We start from the raw sequence: 11667 nt of genomic DNA on the forward strand, positions 1-11667 counted from the left end.
AAGTGGTAATTGAGCTGCCCACAAACCGCCTGATCCCACTTTTGGCAAAGTTATTGAAAAATCCTGTTGACTTAATGAGCCCTAGTGTCTGAACTGAATATCATCTGTAACTGGTCTCAGTGTGTGCCTACCACCTAGAAACACCTGGAAATCTCTCATCTCTCTGGCACCAGTGTGCCATAGTTCTTGAACAAACTAAAACTACATAATTGCTATATTCCTTAATGCAAAGAGAATTTCTTGTTTCTGTAGGATTGTAATGCAAGTATGGATGGATGGAGGGATTTTATTTCATAGCTTAAAAATTTAGAGCTCATGGCTATTCTTTTTCTGGTAGAAAAGAGAAATCTAAATCCAGAGAATGTTTCAGCTGCTAACTTTGTGATATAGTAACTTTATGGGAACTGATACTGACCTGCACAAGCCATCCTGGGATTCTACAACTGCTCTGCCTCGCTTCTGGGAATATAATCACTGCAGAGAGAGTAGGAAAGGAAGAGAAGAGTATACATAGAAAATTGACTGTCTTGTCTTCTAGGAAGGTCATCTTGTGGAGCATTGAAAATAATGTATATCAGTATGCAGGGGAAACACCTAATAATCTCAGCTAAGAATGCAGGGGAGTGTGTCAGAAAGATTCATCTCACTGACTAATTTTCTTTGCTAAAAAAGGAAACTATTAAACCGCATTGTTAAACAACGAATTTGGAGTTTTGATGATAGAAATTATATATAAATGTGGTTTCCTGTTTCTGATCTGCAGGAACAGTTTTATATAAGCAGCAAAACCTGTTTTTCACAAAACAGCCTATAGCTAACAGGATGACATTCAGTACCCTTTTTTTTAATGTCTTACTTGGGTCTAAGGGATTATAGCTCCCTTCGTGACCAGCCATTTTGTCATCTCTCATCCTAGACAGGAAGTGGTGGAATTGGAAGCGAACTTCAGTGGGATGTAGGGTCTAGCCAAAATTAAATACAATGCAGATATAGAGAATGTAGTTCAGTGGAGTTCACAGTGGTTGATCTTATTCCTTTCCCTTTTCTGTGAGAGTTAATTCTGTCTTTGTTTACCTGAAGCCTTTTCTCATGCAGAATCATCTTAAGGAGATGGGAAGCAGCTACCTATAAGACAGAGCAATGACCTCTGCTCCCCAATAATTCTTTGCTTTAGATTTTAGAAAGACCACAAAACCTTAGCTTATTACAAGTAATCCAGATCACTCTCGTAATGATACACTACATTATATACTTTCCTAAACTTAATCATTCAATATCTTACTTCCTCCCCTTCAGGCATGTACCATTAGATTTTACACATGGCTTCCAGCTGGTTTTCATTGTGGCCTTCAAATCGTATTTAAATACAGTGCGATTTAAGACTAGTCACTTTATCTTTTTTAAGTCAACTTCTATCATCTTAGTGTTTTGTACATTTTCTGTCAGTGGAGGCTAATGCATACAAAAAATTGTGTGTGTGTGTGTGTGGCTAGGCTGTATTAGAGTAAAACTTCAAAGAACAGTATCCTTCCTGCCAACTCTGTTTTAAAATGGTTTAGAGCATAGTGGTTCTTTTACAGTTTGGAAGCTAAATCCACCAGTGGGACAGAAAAATGACTTCCATGGGAAAGAATGAAATATATGTCTTCAAATCAGGTTTGAAAGTAGGTGGAGAATCAGGGGAAAAAGAAAAGAGGAGGACAGGTCCAGATGCCAGAAGGTGCTGGAAAGGAGTCTCTTCCACAAAGAGTGAGTGAAGTTGTATGAAGAGACCAAGACACATTCATATTTAAAGAACAGAAGGAGAGAGAGACAAAAAGAAGCTACTTCAAATCTATGGAAAGCTTTAGAAATGAAGGGGCCAAATTTGAAGTGAATCTTTTAATGAGCAGGGAGGCAGCCAAGTTACGTGGGGAAATAGGAGACATACACATGCTTCAGAGGCTAGGAAGGACACAGAGAAAGTAAGGGGTGTCTAGGGAAGGAAAGCATATAGTATACATGTGACTTTAGCTACCAGATAAATCCTAGGATGTATTTTGGGAAAACAACACATCAGTTGAGTATCAGTCTTTTCCCTGTCCCCAGCCTCCGCCCCACCTCCAAAGTCCATATACAGATGTTATTCTTTGATAGATCACAGATTTTAACTTCATTCTTGCATGTGTACAGAAATGCATATGCCCCTTATCTTAATCAGAAAGAAAATCAATAAATATAGAATGTATTTAGTTAAATGTGACAGAACAGTATTCACTAAAAATACAAAGTAATGTGGCATTCAGAACACTTGTTGATGTAATTAGGAATTTTTACTTGAAGGTCACAGAAAATTTTATGGCAGGATAAAATGTAAGCATATAGATTCCCTTGCTCTTTGTCACACCACAAATGCCCACAGATGTTTGCACGGCAATACCTATTAGCAGTTTGTTTGGCTTTATCTTGGTGGATGTCTACGTGGTTATGGAATGCACTGCTGATGAGTGGTAGTGCATTCTGCATCCTTGACACATAGAGACCTCAGGATCAGAGAGTCTGTCCACAATCCTGGGGTCCCTGCGTACCAGGGATGTTTAAAAAGCTGGACTGCATACACGGTTTCTAAAAGTCCCAGAGCACCTGACAATCAGCTGATTGTCAGCTCTGACCCCAGTGCACTGGGACTTTTAAAAACCAAGTGTGTGACCTAGCTGGCTTGCACCTGTGTTATTTTAGACATCCCTGGTACACAGAGACTCTGGGGTTGGGGATATACTCTATGATCACAGGACCCCTGTGTGCTAGGGATATCAGAAAACCCTGTGTGGAGCCGAGCTGCGTGCACAGTTTTTAAAAGTCCTGGTTCACCAGGGCTGGGCCAACAAACAGGTGCCCCTGGTGGAATGAGGGGGGAGCTAGAGCTGTAGGGCTTCGCCTGCTGGGGACTTTAAACTCCATGGCTGGCAGCTCTGGCTGGCCTGCTAAGGTGTGGGGGATCAAAGGCTACCCACATGGTTTAAAGTCCCCTGCAGAGAGTCTCTGACCCCCCATGCCTTGGGAGCCTGGCCAGAGCTGCTGGGTGTGGGGTTTTGACAACCAGCTGATCTCCAGCTGGACCCAGGGCTGTCCCAGCCAGGGCCAACAATCAGCTGATTGTCAGTTACCACATGGGCTCTGCTCTTTAAACTTGCTTTGAAAAGTGGCTTGTAGCCATAGAAAACTGTACAACCTTTTAGTAATTCAAGAAAAGTTAATAATTGCTAGAATTAGAACAAAGATGAAAAACTATTCATAATCTGAGGATGGAGGAATTTCTGTGCATGTGTATCTGTATATCCGCGGATATAGCCAGACATAGCAATTGTATCTGTACCAAAGGGTACCCAGGCAAGCTGTTAACAATGCAGTTATGCCTGCATGACCCTGTAGTTATAGAAGGAGGCCGGTACTGCTACAAAGTAATCTTGCTTCATTTGGGGTCAGATTTACAGTAATTTAGCTAGTGTATCTGCAGGATCATGCAGAGATAACAGATCATAACAGCTGATTCTTGCTCCCAAGCAGCACCTCATCCACCCCTTTTTAAGCAGCTAAAATGTACATTTGTCTAAACCCTATATTTGTATGTAATAGTCTAAAAATCTGTGTTAACCCTAGTGCCAATCCAGAGTAATTCCACTGAATTTGGTGAAATTATAAATCTAAAAATAAATTTTAGATTGGTGCAACTAAAAGGAGGAGGAGACCTTTATTTAAGAAGGTAGTAATTCAAATAAAACACAACCTATTTCTGATATAATGTATTAAACCATAGTTAACTGTTTTCTCTTCTGGGAAGCGTAGCAAGGTCATTTCAGCTCAGAACGGGTTAAGTAATTTTTTTCCAGCTCTATCTTTGGTTGATTGCTTTGTAGATGCTGTAGGCATCTCTTCATCTCCTCCAAATTAAACATTTTACTGCTGCTGATCCTGTATTGTTTGGATTTTTCCCATCACTATATTTGATTGGAAGTCTCGTAACATTTTTCAGTCTGGATCAATTTCTCATGCTATTTGTTGACTGAACCCCCCCCCCATATTTCCAGCTCCAAGAAGAATAAACTGAGTAATTCACACCCTCTGGATGCTTTCGTATCTGCCATAGCTGTTGCTTGAGTTCAATATTTCTGATAGACAGTGCTTCTTATATGCAGATTTCTGTAAATTCACACAGTCACAGTCAGTTTGCTCATGGTATTAAACACCTTGCTTGTTAACTATTCTGTGCATTACAATGCCAACATATAGAACTGTCTCCAGTTTTGTGCCACGCAATGGAGGAATGAATGGCCTGTGTTGTAAAATACACTGGTTCAGTTTTTCACCTGATTTAAATCGGCCCTACTCCACTGATGTTGGTGGATCAGCATTGATTTACACTAGTCAAGAATTTTACCTTCTATTTATAAAATTACAGAAAATCTCTTAAAATTATGGTCAAATACATTCCTAAAGAGTAATCTAATTATTCAGTTAGCTGGACCACTATGCTTCTTTACTGCAGGAGATGTGCACAACAGAAAATTCACCATTTTCATTTTTATTTTCTTCTTTCCCTCTGTAATTGGCACAATTTTGCTGATGCTCTGTATACATGTATGTACAGAAGTGAAACTTTCCACTGAAATTGAAATGTATTTATTACAATGATCCTCCCTGCAAATGGGTCATGTCAGAATTGTACAAACCTGCATGTCAGAACTGTTGACGTCTGCCTTTAAACTCTGGAGGGCAGATGCCCCGTGTAGCTGCCTTGGTGCTTTTTGCCTAACGTAATTAAGATGTTGAAGTACTGTATTTCTTACTTTTCTACTTATACCAGCTTGCCATGGAGGACCACACACATTCATTCTTACACTGAGCAATACCTCAGTTCTTAGTTGCCCTCCTGATTTTTGTGAGACTACTCATGGCATGAGGTGATAAACAACTTGAGTAAAGGTAACATAATTTAGTCTAGAATCATCATGTCATGCGTGCTATGTTCACTGAATTTCTGCTAGTCTCAACTCCTTGGCAGAAGTTTAATAGTTGTTGTGGAGCTTCATGTTATGAAGACTGGATGACTTTTACAGAACAGAGTACAGTACATTTATTAATAAGTGTGTAAAACATGATGACGTTTGACCAGGTACATTTATAATAAAGGACATGCTAATGAACTAGACTTTGAGCTAGACTTCTCAGTGAGGCAGATAACAGAACAAGGAGCAATGGTCTCAAGCTGCAGCAAGGGAAGTTTAAGTTACTGTACTTCACGGTGTATATGTTGACACCTTGTATAAGTTGATACCACTTTTCTGTAAAAAAAAAAAAAAAAAGTTAGGATTTTTGTATGTCTGGTGTATACATCGACTCAGCCTTTGTGTGTGAGGCACTGGAAGCCTGGACAGGCTCATGGGAGAGGCAGTGTGCTGGTGGGCTCCTAGGAAATTGGATTGGGCCCCTGGGAGCTCAGGCAGCGCACAGCCCGCTGGCAGCCCACCCAGACGGCACTGGGGGGTGCTGCTGCCATGGAGGGAAGGACCAGGCTCCCTTGCAGCTCAGGGGGTGCCTGACCCCACAGCAACTTGCTCTCTGGCCTCAGAGCAGGCAGAGAGGTTCCAGTGAAGGCAGGATTGGGCCCCTCACTGCTTCTACCTTCAGCAGGTGCCTGCAGCCAGCAGGACTCCTGGCACCACCTGGGAAGTGGCTAGTGTGCCCTAGGGGGCAGCATGGGGTGTCGGGCAGGGGCAGGAGAGGGAAGCTAGAGATGTCAGGCAAAGCTGGCCTCCCTCTCCTGCCCCTGCCCCTGGCCAACACCCTGTGTTGCCCCTGGGGCATGCCAGCCTGTTCCCAGGCAGCACCAAGTATCCTACTAGCTAAAGGCATAAGTGGTGAGGGGCCTGATCCTGCTGTTGGAAAAGCCTCCTTGCCTGCTTCATGGCTGGGGAGTGAGCTGCCAGCAGGCTGGGCAGCCCCTGAGCTGGGGAGGAGGGGAGAGTCCCCTCCTCCATGGCAGCAGCCCTCACTGGGGCTGGCCAGGCAGGCTGCTGGTGGGCCATGTGCTGCCCAAGCCCCAGGGGCCTGATCTAACTTACCAGGAGTCCACCAGCATGCTGCCTCTCTCACAAGCCTGCCTGGGCTTCCAGTACCTTGTGCACCAACGTGGGGGATGGTATTTAAGTCGAGGTTGAATTTTAAGAGTTAAAAATTTGAGGGTAGTAAAGCACCAGAACAGGCCACCAAGAGATTGTAGATTTTCCATCCTGGGAAGTTTTAAGACCCAGCTAAAAAAAGCCTTGGGTGGGATGTGATTATAGTTGGATATTGTCCTGCTTGGAGCAGGGGGTTGGACTAGATGACCTCCTGAGGTCCCTTCCAACCCCGATGGTCTATGATTCTATGAATGCAGGAGCTTTAAAATATGTATGCGTCTTTGTACATATGTTTTGGCAATCTACAGTAGATCTTGCTCTTGCAGCATCAGGTTGAATTAACAAGTTGTGTGTGCATGTACACATGCTCCCACATGCTTATGTAGCGTATGTTGGCTTTATAATGAGAAATATTAATTTTATATAAAATTCAATCCAAGCCTTGAACAGATTTCTGTCACACTTTCTTTTAACCCCATTTTTAATGTAGAGTTGCTGTTCATGATGTCAGAAGACTTGAAGCAAAAAAGAGTGACTATTTCAGGTGAAGGACCAGATTTTCTTTTATTTGCTAAATATCTGGTCCATATTGATTTTTGTTAGCTCTGCAGCTTTGAGGCCTAATAATTATTTCCCTACATTCTGCAAGAACCTCTGGGCAAATACAGCCTTCAATCCTGCAGGGGATTTTTGCCAGTAATATCTCCTTTATAGACTTATGTAAGAGCTACACATGCTTTCTTTAAATCTATTTCTAACAATTCAGTGGCAGGATTTTATTTTGTTTAATTTTTTTAAAGATGTGAGAGCTGAGAAGGACCATTCCTGGGCAAGTGTAAATAGCTATTAGGAATATATGGGAGTTTTGCTTTCCTTAAACTTGCATCCAAAAAGAAGCTCTTACAGATGTAACCTCTTTTATGGGGTGGAAAGAGGTATTCGCCTAGAGGCTTCCTCAGAATGCAGGGACATAATTATTTGAACTCCAAGCTACTGAGCCAACAAAATTAATACAGATGTAGTACACTGGTATCTATCCAACACGCAACTTTTACATGGCAACTTTTTTATCTTCACTTTTTTTCTATAAGCGTTTCCCTCACCATTTTCATTGCAATATCACCTCTCCTTTATTCAAAAACTGTTTCTGTTGAGTAACTGACTGTTACCTGTCTCTTAAATTTGAAAGGTTTCACTGTTCAAAAAAGGAATATCCTGTGTCTGCCCAAAATCTCATTATTCCAAAAATCTCACATTTGTCTTAAAGCTATTCTGATGCATCTTAATTTAAACCGTCATTTGTAATACAGGAACAGTTAAGATCAAGTAAGATATCAGATCTGAGATCAGGCCCTCTCCTCCCCCTCTCTACGAAGTTAAGCACTGGTAAGATGCAGCACAGGGCAATCGGTATACCAAAGAATTTACAATCCAAATAGATGAGACAGAGTTGGAGGGAAAGCAGAGACTTAAAGAAGTGGAGTGATTTGCTGAAGATGTTGCAGTATTTCCTGAATCCCACTTCAGTAGTGTACCTGCTGGACTCCAACTTCCCTTAAGACAATTTCTATCTCTGGCCATTTTACTTCAGCTTTTGTATTTTGCCCTTTTTAACTTCCATTGACTGGAAAACTACAGTCCTATCTAAAGACGTGGAAGATTGACCTTAGAAGCATCCATTTTCCTAGAGGGTTGCCATTTTTCTTAATTGTGCCAAAAATACATTTAATGTGTTTGTATGTTCAATTAAATAGGTCCTACACAGACAACAATCCCAGCCTGCCAAGGAGAACTCCCCTCCGAGAGAAGAGGCCCCACCTCCACCTGTTGAGGACAGCTGTGCCAAAAAGCCAAGATCCCGCACCAAGATATCCTTAGAAGCTCTAGGCATCCTTCAGAGCTTCATCCATGATGTAGGCCTGTATCCTGATCAAGAGGCCATTCATACCCTTTCGGCTCAGCTGGATCTGCCCAAACACACCATTATCAAATTCTTCCAGAACCAACGTTATCATGTAAAGCACCATGGGAAACTAAAAGAGCACTTGGGTACAGTCGTGGATGTGGCGGAGTACAAGGATGAAGAGCTGCTGACTGAATCAGAAGAAAATGACTGTGAAGAAGGCTCTGAGGAAATGTACAAAGTGGAACCTGAAGAGGAGAATCCTGACAAAAGCAAGGCAACTCCTTCAGAGATAATGGGAGATGGTAATGCAGAAAGCAATACATTAATTTGAGAATTTTGGTTTTTTTTTTTTAGGTTTTTTCTTTTTTTGTTTCTTTTGCACACAATCCATGTGCAAACTGAATGAATTCATCATTGCCCAATCAGACATTGTCTTGACACAGACACTCAAGTGTTAAACTTCTACATTTGACTGTAATAATCATTGTAATCATATAGGATTATGCCTTCATTACTCTTGCACTTACGAAAGGGACATCAAGCAAGTTAACAGGAAGAAAAAGACCTATAAAATCAATGAAGGAATATTTGCAACTCTGTGCATTTGTGTGTGTGTGTATCTATCTATCTATCTATCTATCTGTCTATCCAGATAGACAGATAGATATTAAAATTGCATGGGACAGAACTTTACAGTCTGAGAGTACAGACTGTGAAATGAGTTCTTTAAAGATGAGACTAGTTTATGTATTAAAACCACTTCACAATGAGTTGCTTTGGCTTTTTGATAAACTGCCGCCTGCTCTCAGGGTGTGGTGACTATTTTTTTGAATTCCTATTTATTTTCTATGTTATCCCTGTTTTTTTTATTATTATATGGCTTCCTATCTGGCAACTTGATGGGTAATTTTTGAGGTATGTATTTAAAGACATGAATCAACACTGCCAAAAAAAGAATAAAAAAAGAGAACCTGGAAAAAAAAATCAGGGCACCTTAAAAAAAAAAAAAAAGAAAAAAGTAAGTTAAAGTACTTTAAACACAATGCACACTTAATGATACAGCATGTTCAATTATTCAGACTGTCCTTTCTGTAGTGAACAGATCAATTTTCATGGAATTCAAAGCAAGCGAACCTGAAATTCTGTGCGCAGAAGACTTGTATATTGACAAGGTCTTGAAAAATATCATTTTGAGATTTGATGTATGGAATTCATACTATGAACCACATTTTACTGTGGGTTTTATTTATCCGTTCTCTGTTTCAGATCTGAAAATTTATAAGCTTACTGTTTTGATGTGTTGCTTTTTTGTTTTTATGAAAGTAAAAAAGAAATTCAACATCATATATTAGGACACTGAAACATCAAACACATGGACAAAAAAATCTCTCTGGGTAATTTGCTGGTTGACTAATGGGAGCTCCCATTGCTGGCTTCCCCTTTTTATCAGCCTCTCCCTATTTCTTTTAAACTTGGGCTTCCTTTGCTTCATGCACATTATGTTATTTACATAAAGTAAAGTCTTGCATGCTGCAGCCCATGTCCAGTGCATGGTAGCCCCAATACAAACATGTTTTCCAATCTTCCTGCAGCCTGGCATTTCTGGGTGATAAGAATGAGAGGCGGTTTCTCTGTAATACCTTAGCTGTCATAAATTGAAACAGTTTTCCAGTGAGCTATAGCATAGTAATTACACTGCATAAAGCAGAACGAATGCTGACTGACTCTTCAATGGAATTTACAAGAAAGCTGCAATCTACTATAGTTTCCTACTGTTTTTAGGTATCCTCTTGGGACTGACACCAAGTAGCATAACTTCATTCACTTCCATGCAGAGGTGCCAAGTACATGGAGGCCCAAGGGCCCTGGTCCCGTCTCAGGAGGAGGGCTGTCACCTGAAATGTGTAAAAATTTTCATATATCCATCACCTTAGCCCCCTCCCATCCCCCGCCCGACAAAAATAAAAGTTGGCGCCTATGCTTCCATGTAATGATTTTCAAGAGGAGACCTCACCTCCACTACTATTGCAGCTGGATTTATTTTCAGACTCTTTTGAAACTGCAGTCAAAACCACATCTGCAGGGTTTCTTTTCTACATGGTGTGCTTTTATGTATCCTTGACAAAGACCTCATGCAACATCACTTTGAAAGTTATTTTCTGTTTACTGCACCAGGCATTGTAATATAAATGTTAATACTGTTTATATATTTGAAAGGTATAAAAGATAGCAGTTAAAACAAACCACACACACACACACACACACACACACACACACACACACACACACACACACACACACACACAACCTCTATGTGTAGATATTTACTCAGAACATACAATACAGGGAGAAGACGTGTTGCAATACTAGCTAATTTTAGCTGCTCAGTAACCTCTGAAGTTTTTAAAGGGACTTTTTCAAATAATCATAGAATCATAGAAAATGTTTGAAACATGAGAGTATTTGCATTAATTCCATGTACCTTTGCAAAATGATGGTGGTTTGCTTAAGCCCCTCTTGCTCTTCATCCTTTATTTCTGTAGTATGCTGCAGCTTTAATCAGAAGTTCAGTGGTTGCTGCTTTATGTTCTCCTCAGAGCTATTCTTTCAAACCTGTCTTCTTATACTGTTGCTGAAATCACTCCATACATGTAAAAAGAAACTGAATTTTGCCAAGCTCTTGCAAGGTTGTTCACCTGTTGATGGCATCGGCATTTGGGTATCTTTTACACTTCAACCAAAAATTTTATTAGGTATTTTTTCAATGCTGAGTCTTGCCTTTTATTTTTATGTTCACTGCCAATTTTGCAGTGGTTCTAAGTGAATCTGTGGGCATTTTAGCCTGTGGTCTTGCCAGAACTTTGCGAATTACAATGCATATATGTCTATTTATTCAATATCCATCATATATCTATTTGGAAAAAGAAACTTTTCTTGTAGTGCCTCTTAACAAAGCACAATTTTCCGCCTTTTTTGTGAAATAAAAAATAAAATACAAAAAAAAACAAATTGTGTTTTATTGCAGTATCAACAATGTGAATAAGGATTAACATATTGTAAATGTTCTTTTTTCCATGTAAATCAACTTTATCTTTGTTATCACTAAGTGATAATTAATTTTTAACTTATGTGCATTGTTAGGCTGTTAGAATTTTTTGGTTGTTGAAATAAAACTCATTCAATAAATATGACTTAATTTGTCAGGTAATTTACTGGGACTCATTTTCTTTCCTACAGTATTCAAATGAAACAGGCCTATGGAATAAAAAAAAAATAAGTGTTCTTATTCTGGAAAAAAAATTGATCCAGAAAGCACATGGATACAATTTGTTAAATCCGCATGGATTCCCAAGTCACTGGAACGTTAGTGATTTACACCACTGAAGAATCAGACCCATCATATTACTGGATTTTTATAGTCTTTAGACTGTGTCTGATTATATACACACAACACACACCCCACATCTGTTATGGGCTGAGGAGGGAGAGTGTGGATGTCTTTTAACCAGCCAGATTGCTATAAAATAAATAGTTTTAGCCTTCATTCTTCTTTTACTGGTGGATATTTTCTGCTCATGACAAAAAGCCTCAACTACATCAGGA

General features: G+C 40.0%; 1 protein-coding gene across 3 annotated transcripts in view; it reads left to right on the forward strand.

Annotated features, from left to right (window-relative positions):
• SATB2 (SATB homeobox 2) overlaps positions 1-11255 on the forward strand; it is a 175817-nt gene extending 164562 nt beyond the window's left edge. For all 3 annotated transcript variants that reach the window (XM_090045166.1, XM_090045165.1, XM_090045167.1), the window contains one exon: positions 7913-11255. In XM_090045166.1, the coding sequence (XP_089901292.1) occupies positions 7913-8395 (483 nt within the window). In that variant the 3' untranslated portion in view covers positions 8396-11255. The remainder of the gene's footprint in view (positions 1-7912) is intronic.
• Positions 11256-11667: the final 412 nt, after the last annotated feature.

This window comes from Crocodylus siamensis, chromosome 4, assembly GCF_052110815.1.
Source record: "Crocodylus siamensis isolate JL-2025a chromosome 4, ASM5211081v1, whole genome shotgun sequence".
NCBI lineage: Eukaryota > Metazoa > Chordata > Crocodylia > Crocodylidae > Crocodylus > Crocodylus siamensis.